The sequence below is a fragment of the Pongo abelii genome, chromosome 3, assembly GCF_028885655.2.
Source record: "Pongo abelii isolate AG06213 chromosome 3, NHGRI_mPonAbe1-v2.0_pri, whole genome shotgun sequence".
Taxonomy (NCBI): Eukaryota; Metazoa; Chordata; class Mammalia; order Primates; family Hominidae; genus Pongo; species Pongo abelii.
In genome coordinates, this window is record NC_071988.2 from 176213352 (window position 1) to 176228153 (window position 14802).

A 14802-nucleotide genomic window follows, 5' to 3' on the forward strand; every position below is an offset into this window, starting at 1 on the left:
TCTCCCCGACCCTTCCTTCTTACCCCATGAGGTTTTTTTTTCTTCATTTGTGCATATATATGCCTTTCGTTATCTTAGAAGTAATGGTTAAATGGTAAAATGATATCAATAAACATTTGGGGAATACCCACTAGGAGCAAACATCCTCTAGCTCTGCTATCCACAGGGTCTGGCTGCACTTTCATCTTCATATCTTAGACTTATAACTACTGGTAATCATGATGGTGAAATGCTTTAGAGATTACAAAGTGCTCATTTGATCATCAAAACCACCTTTTAAGACACTAAATGAATAGATGTTCGAGGCCCCTTAAAATTGAATATTGTGTATAATATATCAAATATATAGTCAACATATAATAGGAAGCATGTTGGGGAAGGAGAAAAACTGTGAGGGGTATCCTCAGGAATACTGATGAGTGGCCTTAATAGTTAAAGATGTATGAAGCGGAGTTACAGTTTTAAACAGTACAGCTGATATGCACACAAAATTAGTTGATTTCTTGATGCTTGATCTAATATTTTTTATGAGCCCCACTCAGTATTTTATCAAAGGCAGAATATCCTCTCTTTGTACTCCTGCTATAATAATCCTAATGCTATCCGCAGCAAATGGATGTGTTTTGTAGAATAGGCGGAAGGTCTTATCCACAGATAGGCAACAGAAGAGTATTAATATAGTTCCAAAATATTAACCCTTTACATTTATAAACAAAGCACAACAGTTCAGAACAGAGTTATGCAAAATCATCATAAAAAATCATAAGTGGCTTCCAGGGCCGAGCCTTGACAGAGGTGTTAAAACACCAACATGGAATGTGTAAATCAAAAGGAAATTGGTGAGTAATGGATGCCCAGACAGTCAATGAAGGCATCATAAAATCTGACTTGGCAGGGCTGGGTAAGCTCTGCCTGAGGAAAGAGTAATGTAGGCTGATGACACTCAACACTTGAATGACATCCTACTCCAAATTGTTGAGGATTAGCAAGTAACTTTCTGTTTACAACTTGGCTTCTTGTGTCTTTTATTCCTAGAAAGAGAAAACTGGTCATTCCAATATGACTACTGTAATCCACATAACAATCATAGCTCACCAAATAAATAACAAAACTGTCATGGTGTATATATCAGTCTCTTTCATATTGGTGAATAAGTTCCCACCCCTGGGGAAAGGAACTCCTTGGTGGGTTAATCAAATGAGGTCTTGTGCCTGTATGGCTGAGGGCCAGTGTGGGACTTGGGTGAATTTGCAAAGATAAAAACTGCTTTGTGAAGTACGTACCTTCTTCTGAGAATAAGACGTTTCTCTATCTTTCTTCTCCAGAGCTAACTTGGAGTCATGTGATTAAATTCCATACCATTTTAGATGCCTAGTTAGATAATGCTCATTCCAATGAATTTATAATAAAATATGAGACAGTCCCTAAATAACAAAATAGCAATGACAGATAACACGTGCTTCCCTCTTTCATTATCATAGGAATTCATACGTGGAAACATTCATACATTCCAAAGCTGAGAATAACACTGTGTTTATGGAGAAATTCATCGCCTTGGAAAGTATCATTCTTATCTGATTTGAAGACAAAATAAGATGTACCGTAGGCCCCTAACAACCACTAGTTTACTGTTGTAATATAATTGTTATGTAACAACTGGTTGCTCTGGTGAGAATTTATACCCAACTAACTTTACAAAATTCATAGACTTGGGACAGGAAGATAACAAAAATAACAACCAAAGGAAGCAATGACTAGTATCCTCTTAAAACTTAATCTTTACAGTATCCCTGTGAGGAAGTCATCAAAGAGAATATGCCCAGTAGAGCTATCACAGAGACCGACCCACTCAACTACACTAACTGGTGTCACGAGTTTCACACTCTAACACACATGTGCCCAGCCTTACCAAGAGTGGAGCCTCAATTCAACAGATCAACTACCAAAGGGCTGGAAGAAGCGTTTTTCCTTCAAAACATCAAGATCTAATTTATGTATTGTACAATAGTAAATACATTTTACTAGTGAGAGTCCTCCCATGTGTCATCAGGTTTTCATTTTATTTCATTTTCAAAGTCTCAGTATTTACTTTTAATCGGGGTATCAGTATCATTCATAATTTCAGTTTCTCCCCTCCTGGCAATTCAATGAAATGCATGAAGTTGTGAATAGTCCACATCATGGACTATGGTTGCTGATTCATTCTTATCATGACAACCAAAGCACCGGAAATGAAACCGAAGAAATAAAAGCTGGTTTCTAGGAGATTCGTTTAAATTGTTTAGTTGAGTTAAACATCGTGGGCAACCAAATGGTTCATCCTTAACTTTTAAAGAGATTCAGAACAGCTATGTTTTCTCTAATCTGGCTTGGAAATGTGGAGGGTGGGGGGGTAGTCAGGAGGGGTGGCATTCACAGTAAAGAGTGGGGAGTCACTTGGTTAACTTTTCTTGTCACACTGCTGTGGGGCCAGCCTGTGTCTTACCAGAAATTCTGAGTGCCTCTTCCTACAATTAAGTAAACATTTCATGACCGACTCTTAAAGAAATTTTACCAACCAAAAGGCTGACTTTAAAATAGAAACTATACATTATTTTAAACAATTGAGGTGTTAAGTTTAATAATGTTAATAGATGAATGCAATGTTAATCAAAAGCTGAACCTGTGGGCTTTCCAACAAAGAAATGTTAAACAAATAACAATACACTGGAGTTATTTGTTTTAACTTTTAATTTTTTGTTTTCTTAAAAGAATAAGAAAATGTTAAAAGCAGTGTGAAGTGATGAAAATGTATGATAATACCAAAAATAATTCACTCAGGATGCCAAGTGGTGCCTACTCATAGATCAAATGTGTGAGTGGCCCACAGAAAACTTAAGCTTCCGATAGGCATCTATTTTTCATTTGAAAATAAAGGTTAAAATTGCAGGCATATTTGGGGAGAAAGTAATGCTGGCAGCTATAAAATGTTATTAAATAATTTATATCAAGGCTATTCTAACACTGGTAGGTGGATTTACAATCTTTTAAAACCACTAGAATTTGGGAATTTGAAAGCAAAAAATGAACAAATGAGGAAAAATAATCTTCGGGTGTCTAAAATATGATCTGGCAGTTTGTAATGAGTTCATGTTCCAAGCAAAGCATCAGCCAGCTTGAAATGTCAATCAATATTTTATGATGTTGTCATTATTTTTCACAGGGACCCAAGAAACCCTGCTGACCCAGGTGTAGATTAATTACATCTAGTCAGCTTCAGCAGCCTCCTTAACTGTCATTCTTTCCTTTTGCCTTTCTCTTTCCTGTTACACCTGCAACTTTTAGTTCGCCTCTCAATTTAGACTTACGCCCTTCACACGTTATATTTGCTCTTCAAAGAGAGATCCCAACCTATTGCTTCAGATGTCTTGACATGTACACCTACCTGGATATTTATGGATACCACATGCTTATATTATTTCCAGAAGTATCTATAGCCTTTTTTACGTGTAATATTTAATAAAGGAATTTTCAGAGTAAGTTCTATTAAAAAGACAAAAGCTAAATTTAATTAAGTAATTCCAAACATAAGGGAACTAAGAACAACTCTGACAAGAGGTCAAGAAAACACAGTAAGAATATCAGATTGAAGGCTCCCCATCCACTTATTCATTAGCTTTTCTAACTGAATCTTTAATGGGAGGGCCCTCCTTTAGAGGTCAGAAGGAATTTGGTCCTCACTGTCTTCTGCCCTGTCATTTCATCTCAGACCAGGTTCCATTTAACCATGTTTATTCCAATATCAAGAACAGGCATTGAACTAAAAAATGTATAACTGAATGCGCAATGGCACTCTTGCAGTATAATCCGTACTCTTAAGCATTTTGTCTAAACAGGTACAATGTATGAAAAACTTGAAGGGACACTCACCTGCCTCACAATTTTCAGTCACGAGCCCTTTGTACAGATGGTGGCTGAAGGAAATCTTTACATCTTCTCCTTCCATGTGAATGACCAAGAGACCTGTGGTTGTCCTGGCTGGAATGCCCTGGTCTGTAACTTTTAACTGCAGCCAGATAGGGAAGTATTCTGAAGATGGATTTTGCTGAAATTGAATTTCTCCTGTGTACTTATCAATAGAAAACATAGACTGGGTCTCTGCAAAACTAAAAACCACAGTTCCATTGGGCCCCAAGTCCAGGTCATCAGCTCTCACAATGACAGTTGTCTGGTTTGTAGGCGACTGGGGAGAAAGAAACACATCAAAAGGGTTCTGTTCCAAAACTGGATCATTGTCATTAACATCAGTGACATACACTTTTATAATTACGGTGGTGCTTCGTGAACCCTGGATGCTACAGTCTCTGGCCACAGCACTAAATGTATGCTGAGATCTGGCTTCACGGTCAAGGGCGCTGCTGGTTTTCAGTGTGCCTGACATGGGATCAATGGTGAATGCACCAGAAGCCTCATCAGTCAGAAAATACTCAGTTTGCCCATTCAGGCCTTCATCCTTGTCCACAGCTGAAAGCACAAGAACCACTGTTCCCACTTCAGCATCTTCTCTCACAGAGGACTGGTAATAAAGTGTGGGAAAAGAAGGACTGTGGTCATTGGCATCCAAAACTCTAACTTGCAGGTGTATTACAGAGCTCCTAGGTGGATCTCCCAGGTCAGAGCACAGAACGGCAAGGGTAAAATTGCTGACTTGCTCCCGGTCCAAAGCACGAGTGGTTGAGAGTTCTCCTGACATCTCATTTATAGCAAAGTACTCATCGGTATTTCCATCTATTAAAGAAAACAATTACAAATTCATTTGAATTGAAAAAGTAGCAGCTCTTTGCTAGCACTATCTATGGTATTCATTTATACATTCATTAAAAAATATATTTATTCCCGATTATGTTGTATCCTAGCACTTTTGTAAATATTGGGGATATAACAGTAAACATGATAAAGGCTCTGCCCTCATGAAACTTCTATTCTATTGAGGGGATAAACGGAATAATATGATTCAATGCCTATCTTTAACCAGTCAATAATTAGAACACTTGCTTTCACTGATTTGCAGCCGTATAATTTTTTGTGTGCATCTACAACTTTTAATTTTAATATATTTTTCCTCATAAGAGGATGAAGATGTATGTTTTATTTAACACAAAACAATAGTTGAGGATAAACAACAGAATATAATGTCCTTTTTTAAGATATCAACCAGAAATGAACAGATTTGATTTGTAGTTATTTTCTCAAATATTACCCACTACAGATTTCATGCCTGTTATACTATTGCAGTAAGCCTTCTCTTCTACATGTCCACAGCATTTTGTACATGAATCATAACACTTTGGTTAGAGTTAGTTGGACACTTGACTATTTCTTCCAAAACATAAATAAGGACATTGTTCTATTCATCTATTCCTTAAAAAAATCTGCCCTTTATTATATTCCAGCGTATCAAGTAGAATAAAACTTAAAATTGAACACAGGGACAAAAAGCTTTCAAAGACATTTTTAAATAACCCTGAAAATTAGTGAGGAAAAATGTGGTTCATATGCTTGCCAGCCACATTCTTGGATGAAGAGCAGGCCCAATAGTGTGGGAACTTACTAGAGTCTGCATATCAGAGGCATATGAGGACCAAGTGGAATGGCATTCAGAGGAAACAACAGCAATAGGTAGTTTTAGGGAGGAGGAGAGGGCCCTGCATTTGTATTCATGAGGCATAGTTAATTTACATCAAAAGTAGAGATGATTGGACAAACCCACATTTCTGTAGTATTTGTGGCTGATAAAGTGATTCAGTCATTCAGCAAACATTTGATGAGCATCTACTATGTGCCAAGTTTGTGCTCAAGATCACAAATATGAAGGGAGTAAGACATGATCTAGCTCCAAGAGTTCACAGTCTAAAAGGAAAGGCTGGTCAATACTCGGGTATTAAAGTACCATGTGAAAATCATATGTGCAGAGTGCTAAATGAGTACATATAGATAGTGCTAGCCAAGGGGTGCTGTTTCTCTGAGAAGTACAGAGAAAGGGCACATAGTCCTATGTTAGTAAGTTCAAGAAGTGCTTATTGGAAAAAGTGACATCAAATCTCACTCCTAAAGTGGAGAAAGCCATACCACAAGTTTTGGGGAGAGTGTTCTATGCAGAGGAAAGAGCCTGTGAGAAGTTCTAGGAATATAAGAATTAACAGGCTGCAAATGTTTGGGTGTGACTAGTACACAGGGTTCTTGGGTGTTTGTATGTGGCAAGCAGGAAAAGGGCTGGCAGTAGCAGTAGAGGAAAGACATGAATTTGGGAGGTAAGCAGGGGGTCAAATTGTGAAGTGCTCTCTGTATACTGCTGAAGATGCTATAGTTTCTCCTGAAATCCATGAGGGAGCCCACTGAAGGATTTTGGACAGGAAAGTGTCATGAATCAAATTTCTATTTTAAGAATAGTATCGAGGCAGCAATGTCAAAGTTTGTTTAGAAAATAGGATGGTTCCTGTAATCCCAGAACTTTTGGAGACCAAGGCGGGAGGATTGCTTGAGTCCAGGAATTTGAGTCCAGCCTGGGCAACATAGTGAGACCTCATCTCTATGAAAAGAAAAATGTTTTTAAGTTATTCAGGCATGGTGACATGTGCCTGTATTCCCCACTGCTCAGGAGGCTGGGGTGGGAGAATTGCTTGAGCCTGACAGAGAGTAGAGGCTGCAGTGAGCTGTGATTGTGCTGCTGCAGTGAGCTGTGAATGCACCACTGCACAGCCTTGGTAACAGAGTGACAGCCTGTCTTTAAAGAAAAAAGAAAAGAAAATGAAAATGGGAAGGTTAGGAGTCATAGTAATCTACTTGTGCAACAAGGAGTATCAGAAACAATACGTGCGTGCAGGAAGTGAACACATTGCAAAGATATTAAGGAGAAAACATAAGAAGTTACGGAGAAAGGATTCATGATCTGTCTTAGGCGAATACGTGAAGGGTGTTTAGACCAGTCAATCATCTTTAAAATGAGGGCTGAGTACAGCTAGGTTACTTGAAGTTTTCTAAGGAATTCACTTGGAAACAGATAGTTTCGTGGTAATCTCCGGAAGTTCAATTTAAATATCCTTATTCCTAAAATTGCTCTACCTGAGAGCGCACCTGGGATCATGGAATTTATCTTTCCCACATTCACCTTTATAAGCACTCTTCTCGCAAATTAAAAAAGAAAGTCTCCCTCTCACCCAAATAAATGGCTGCCAAATAAAGTGGTCATTCCCAATGTTGAAAGTTCAATGTCAAAACAGTGACTGACTTTAATGCCTGGGAAAATATCCTTATGCAGTGGGAGAGTGTCTCTGCTATCAACCAAATTACAGAGCCTATTCAAGTTTTCAAGTGGTAGATAAATAAAAAATAAAGACTATTCATTAAGTTTTTGGCATACAACTCAGAAGGCGTACAAGTACTAAATTAACTTCTGTAACAATACTTCCATTTTTAAAAAGGTGAGCAAGAATTTTCAGTTCTTACATCTGTAACAAACAGAAACAGCAACAGACTTGGCACTGTGCTTTGCCTTTTGCCTTATTTTTATTTATTTATTTATTTATTTCTACATTAATTAATTAATTAATTTATTTATTTATTTTTATTTTTTGAGACAGAGTTTCGCTCTTGTTGCCCAGGCTGGAGTGCAATGGTGCAATCTCAGCTCACCTCAGCCTCTGCCTACTGGGTTCAAGCAATTCTCCTGCCTCAGCCTCCCGAGTAGCTGGGATTACAGGCATGTGCCACTGGCTAATTTTGTATTTTTAGTAGAGATGAGGTTTCTCCATGTTGGTCAGGCTGGTCTCAAACTCCAGACCTCAGGTGATCTGCCCACCTTGGCATCCCAAAGTGGTGGGATTACAGGCATGAGCCACTGTGCCCAGCCGCTTTGCCTTATTTTAGCAAAAAGGAACATGCATTCTGAGAATCATGAACTCACTGGAAAAAAGGATCCCATTAATCTGATTCGGAGATGCATTTACAACTCAATTTTACTTTTTATGTTATTATTGGTCAAAATTGGAATACACTTTTGCTATTTTAATCTTACAATCATAATAATAACAATCTAATATAATTTTCAAAACTGAGACCTTATGTTCATTGGAAATTTTTAGAAATCTTAAATTTATCCACATATTTTAATTGTAGAAAAGTATAATAAAATGATCAATACTTTAAGCATAAAAGTCCATTACATTATGGTAAAATTCTGCAAGGATGTAGAAAGGTAATATTGATTGAAGAAGTAAAAATGCAAAACATGTAACTGAAAATGCTCATTCATACATATAATTGAAAAAAACTAAAGTAAAATTCTACATTTTTATTAACTTAAAAAAATCATATTTCAAACAGTAGAGTCTGTGAGCTACGAAAATGTACAATTCACTTGGCATTCCCAGTGCCCTGTGCTCCTTGTGACTGTGCTGTGCAGGTGTCTTGGTTTGTGCAGGGTGGTTCTCATCCTTGCCAGCATCCCCTTCCCCTTTCTCCCCTTACGCACCTCATTCCCTTCTTTGCCGAGTTGCGGGGGCTGTTTTAGGCCTGGGTTCTGTTTTTGGAAGAGCAGGTTTAGCAGACAACCCTGCCTATCTCCTGTGTGGCTCCTCTATCACCTTTGCTGTGTCGCCTTTTTAGCCTGTTTCCTGGGCATGGTGGCTTGGCAGGCAGCTTTGCCAATCCAAGGTATGCTCTCTGCTCCTGGAAAGATTTCTGAGTCCCATGGCCATCCGAGGGCTACGGAGCTCCCAGTTTCCAACCTGGCTGAGAAGGTGGCCTCAGCTTGGGCAGAACAGGTGGAGACTTTGGGACCATGAAGAGACATGCAGAGCCAGGACAGAGGAAGGTGACACAAGGGGAGGATGCCTTTCATATATATATATACACACACACATATATATATGAAATATATATGAAATAATAATATATAATATAATAAATATATATGAAATGTATACGTATATATACTTATATATACACACATATATATATGAAATATATATGAAATAATATATAATATAATAAATATATATGAAATGTATACGTATATAAGTATACTTATATATATACACACACATATATATGAAATATATATGAAATAATAATATATAATAAATATATATGAAATATATATGTATATATACTTATATATACGTATATATATAAGTATATAAGTATACTTATATATATATACACACATATATATATGAAATATATACTCTGATGGCAAAGACACACTTTATATGAAATATATATGAAATAATATATAATAAATATATATGAAATATATAAGTATATAAGTATACTTATATATATACACACATATATATATGAAATATATACTCTGATGGCAAAGACACACTTTATATGAAATATATATGAAATATATATACATGTATATATACACACATATGAAATATATATACACATACGTGTGTATATATAGATATACACGTATATATATATGTGTGTGTATATATAGATATATACACGTGTGTATATATATATATATATATATTTTTTTTTCTGAGACAAAGTGTCACTCTTTTCCCCCAGGAAGGAGTGCAATGGCATGATCTCAGCTCACTGCAACCTCTGCCTCCTGAGTTCAAGTGATTCTCCTGCCTCAGCCTCCCGAGTAGCTGGGATTACAGGTGCCTGCCACCATGCCCGGCTAATTTTTGTATTTTTTAGTAGAGGCAGGGTTTCACCATGTTGGCCAGGCTGGTCTCGAACTCCTGACCTCAGGTGATCCGTCCACCTTGGCCTCCTAAAGTGCTGGAATGACAGCCATGACCCACCGCACCTGGCCGCCTTTCATATATTTTTAAGGTATTTTTTATTCTATCAAATACTTTTAAAAGGTGATATAACAGTCTTATTTTAATGTGCCAATATTTAGGATATTCTGGGAAACACACCTTGGTTACTCTTTAAGCTTACGGGAAAAAGTTTAGTTGACAACATAAAAATATGTCTGTGTTGGTACATAAGTTTTCAAGATTATTTTAAGGGTAAGTGAAGCAAAAAAAAAAAAAAAAAATAGCTGAAGCTCACTGGCAGAGACTAACAGAAGGACCCAGACCATGATGGGGGAGGTAGAAAGGGGGTGAGGCTGATGTGTCATTTTGGACACATTGATAATGCAATGCTGTTGGATATAAAGACTGGGTCCTTGGAGCTGTTAGGAAATTGTGAAACAATTTGAAATAGGAGGAACAAGATGAGTAGGTGTCCTGGTATTGAAGAAAGAAGGGTGGGGCACAGGTGCCCAGTATGTCTTTGCCATCAGAGTGCTCTTCCACCTTCACCGCATTTTGACCACTCTGTAAATTGTTGAAAACTGATCATAATGTAAATGATTCTTGTCCACAGAAATGCAAGTAAATCTGGTGAAATGCACTGATTGTTGTCTTGCAAATACACCTTTTCTGCATTTCAGAATTCCTTATTCTCTTTGTGTGTGTATGTGCCTGTGTATGGCTCTTGGAATTCTCCTTGAACCCATTTTAACATCTTTTTGGTTTACTTATTCATTAGTGAATTAAATAAAAGTTATGTGCAGGTACCATTTTTATATTTGTATGAGAGTTATTACTTTACTTTTAAAAACAATATCCTTTAATGGGACCTAGATCTAGGATGCAGATAGAGATGGGAGCCATTGGCATCCCAGTGGTAGCTAAAGACAGGGACTGGATGAAATGACCCAGTAAGAATCTGTCTATGAGACGAGAAAAATTAAAAAAAATTAAAACTGATCACATGAAAGCAACAAAAATAGAAAAACATTATCTGTTCCATCCTTACATCCACTAATGTTAGCATAGAAAAAAATTCACAGCAGTTTGCAGAGGCAGATTTTTAAAGAATGTGGAGGGCAGTGGTTCAAGGTGGCTGTGAGAAGGAGGTAGAGAGAAAGCTCATGGCACCAGTCAGTTCTGACTGGGTGTGTATTTTGTAGAGAAAAGCAATAGGTATCAAACACAGAGTAATCAACAGAGAGTGTGTGTCAACTCAGTCAGCATCCTGGAAGAAATTTTAATTTAAAAATACTTACCAATTTGGGAGGCTGAGGCACAAGAATTGCTTGAACCTGGGAGGTGAAGTTGCAGTGAGCCATCGCGCCACTGCACTCCAGCCTGGGTGACAGAGTGAGACTCTGTCTTAAACAAACAAACAAACAAACAAACAAACTTACCAATTATGTGATATTCAACAGCTCTGTTATTGCCAGCATCCATATCAGAGGCTAAAACAGTATAGACAACCTCTGGTTCCTGGTTTTCCAGAACCTCAATGTCATAACTGGAAACTATAAACTCTGGTGCGTGATCGTTTTCATCTTCAACAGTGCAGAGGATTGTTGTGGTACTGGACAATGAAGGGAATCCCCCATCTCGTACTAGTACTGACATAGAACACAAAGACGGCATGAATTGTGGCCTTTGATTCATACCTAAAATGTGTTGTTCTAACTAGACAATGTCAGGCTAACCAGGTAGCACTGGTTCAATAATATTTTATTTAAAAACACCCCAACAAAATATAACATTTCACCACTTAACAGGTTTTTTAAAATTTTATTGTTTATTTTTATTTTTTAGCATAGTCAAAGAATCCCTTACCTCGAAGGGTGAAGACTTCCTGAATTTCTCTGTCAAGTATGGTGGTTGTCACTACCTCTCCAGTGTCAGAATTTATCTCGAATGATTCAAATGAAGCACCTGGCATGATTTCAAACTGAAGCTTGGAATTGACTCCTTAAGAAAAATATAAAGAAAAACTTAGCAATCATTTCTTTGAAATACATTTATCCACTTTCCTATTTCTTTTCCTTGGAACATGTTAAGCCATAGATGAAAATGGCAAGATTCTCAAACAGCCTTTAAATTAAGGTAAAAGAAAATCTCTTTTGGCTGTTCTTGCTAAAATAAAAGCCTCATGGGCTGAAATGCTTGATTTTCAAAAGTCTTATGAGACTTCCCCACAGTGAATGCTTAGAATTTTTTCCTTCCCATAAAAAATTTCTTATGAGTGTACAACTCTACAACATATTCCTAATTACTCCTTCTAACACCCCTGATTGTGATTTAATGACTTAATTGTAAGCTTGCAGGGCAAATGACAATTTCTGTAGATTGACCTGCTGTTTGAAAGCCCGTGCTAAGTTATATAGAACTCTGTTTATGCTCAACCTCAAGAAGCAAGCACCTAGAATTGCTTATATACGTATTTCTGTTTGTTTTGTTTTCCACTTAGTGTTCAGTCTGCTATCTGGAGTGAGAAATGTGGTACCACATTATTACGCATTTTGGAAATAATTCTTCCCATATTTTTGTGGTTTCATTTCTCCCCAGAGAAAAGTATCACGTCATTTCCATCTCTGGTTATGAAGATAATTCATACTACTAATTTTAATGAGTCTGTCCCATGCCATTGTAATTTATTTGCATTTTACACAAGTTCCTCTCAGTTATTTTCCTATGTTCCTTTCTTAACTGACAAGAATCTAGGTGTGCACACAGTACTGAGAATATATGATGTTATACTTTAATAAAAGATGAAATGTCATTCTTTTGGCCTTAACAAAAAATCTTCAATTACAGATTTCCATCTTGCCAGTCTTAAAAAGCAAATTTTCATTACATTATGATCTGGCAGATATTATATAGGACTGAGAGCTGAAAGGAGTGAAATAGAATTCTAGTTTTATATAAGAATGAATATACATATCTTATTACTATATAACTTGGAGGAGAAATATATTTGAGATATAATCCACAGGCATTGGAATTACCCTGAGAAAAAAAGTCTAATAACATAGGACCAATGTATTTGATATGACATTTTCAGAGGTCACCAAAATGTTTCATTCTATTATTAGGCATTAGGCATATTATTAATGATATTACTGAAGAGTCAGTGATTATTTCGGTAACTTAAGGATCACATAATCTATTCTATAGCCAAGACAGAATTTCTTAAAGTTCCAGGTTGTTAAAATTTGTTATTCCTATCTCTGCCTACATTATAAAAATGGGAACAATATTATCTTATATTTACTTTCCTCTTCCTCAAAAAAAAGAGAGAAATATCAGTTGCCAAGCATAGTACTGTGTGCCAAAGACAGAGTGCTGAGTCAGATATGACCGCTGTCTTCAGAAAGATTACATGGATCTTTTAAATGAATGAGCTCCTTGCGATAGTTTACTGAGAATGATGGTTTCCAATTTCATCCATGTTGTGGGGTGGGGGGAGGGGGAGGGATAGCATCAGGAGATATACCTAATGCTAAATGACGAGTTAATGGGTGCAGCACACCAGCATGGCACATGTATACATATGTAACTAACCTGCACATTGTGCACATGTACCCTAAAACTTAAAGTATAATTAAAAAAATAATAAATAAATAAATAAATAAATTATAATAATTATTTATATTTCAAAAGTATAAAAAAAGAATGAGCTCATTTATATGATTTTGTTACACATTATATATACACACCATTTCATATTATTTTATATGATTTTCTTACACATTATATATACCATTGCATATTATGTATTGTATTACATATTATAGAATGCTATATATTATACATTTTTAATTCTCACCACTTGCCAAACCTAGAAAATGTCTTCAATTGTTTATACATAAATTCAGATCTTTCTGCTGTCCCTTCCCACTATCCTCTAATGTGCTTCACCACTCTACTCAATATTTCTCTGACTTTTTAGAAACTTCCAGATTTTATTTTTTTCTATTATTCTATACAGGCTTTTTATCCCTAAGATAACAATACATTAACCTTCAATCCTCCTAGTATATTATTAAGGATAAATAAGATCTTTACCTATAACTGTAGTCTGCATACACACATTTTTCATATCTCAAATTTCATACCCTTTACAACTAAGGAAGTAAATTAAATGTATTTTACTATGGCTTATTTGGAATTTAACTAGTGCCTTGGTTTTTCCTCCTTACACCCTTATAATCCTACAGAACAAACATAGCATCATCAAACTTGAGAAATAAGAAAATAAAAATTAAAAAGAGGTTATTTGGTCTCATTCTATCACCTCACTGAGCAAATTGGAAATTTGGATCTGAAGACATTTAGTGATATCCTTATGACACATGCCCACTAAAGGATATGTGTGTATGTGTGTGCCTGTGTATATATGCCCATACCTATGTGTGTATGCACGCCAGTGTGAATACACACACACACTCACACATATCTACCTTCTCTTAGACTTCAAGACCTGCAGTCCCATGACTTCTTAATCCTCCCGCTCTAGGATACCTCTCCTCAATTCATTTCTCTCCTTCTCCAGTCCGGCCCCATGAGCTATTCCTCTAGCAACCTTGCATAGTTTCTCAGGTCCTGGGGCTTTCTGCCAAAGATTTCCAGCAAAGCTTCAGCCTGGGATCATTCCAACCATCTCTTTATTCCATTTGAATATCCAACAGATGGCTGGGGCTACAGAAAATTTCACAACAGAATGGATTGAAACAACTGCGGTGCTGTTGTATCTGGCAGTCTTTCCAGGTGTCCATAATCACCCCTCTTCCATTCAGGTCTCCTACCTGACCACTACCTGGCTTACTCTCACAGATAACTTCCCTTTCCATTTCCCAGAGAGAAAGGAGGCATTGGGAAAGAACTCCCTCACCCTCTGCACCTGTACTCAACTGTACCCCTTACTCCCTGTCTCAATGGCAAAAGTCATTCTTCAAACACACTCTCAGAATTTTCCTGTCAGGTCTAGTCTTTCTCCTAAAAT

General features: G+C 36.8%; 1 protein-coding gene across 2 annotated transcripts in view; it reads right to left on the reverse strand.

Annotated features, from left to right (window-relative positions):
• The window catches only part of DCHS2 (dachsous cadherin-related 2), a 255471-nt gene that overhangs the window by 56164 nt on the left and 184505 nt on the right, over positions 1 to 14802 (reverse strand). Inside the window, exons 11-13 of one of the 2 annotated variants that reach the window (XM_024246399.3) lie at positions 11634 to 11768; positions 11207 to 11416; positions 3910 to 4767 (exon numbers count right to left, since the gene is read on the reverse strand). In XM_024246399.3, the coding sequence (XP_024102167.2) occupies positions 3910 to 4767; positions 11207 to 11416; positions 11634 to 11768 (1203 nt within the window). The remainder of the gene's footprint in view (positions 1 to 3909; positions 4768 to 11206; positions 11417 to 11633; positions 11769 to 14802) is intronic. The other variant, XM_054554600.2, reaches the window with a different exon arrangement.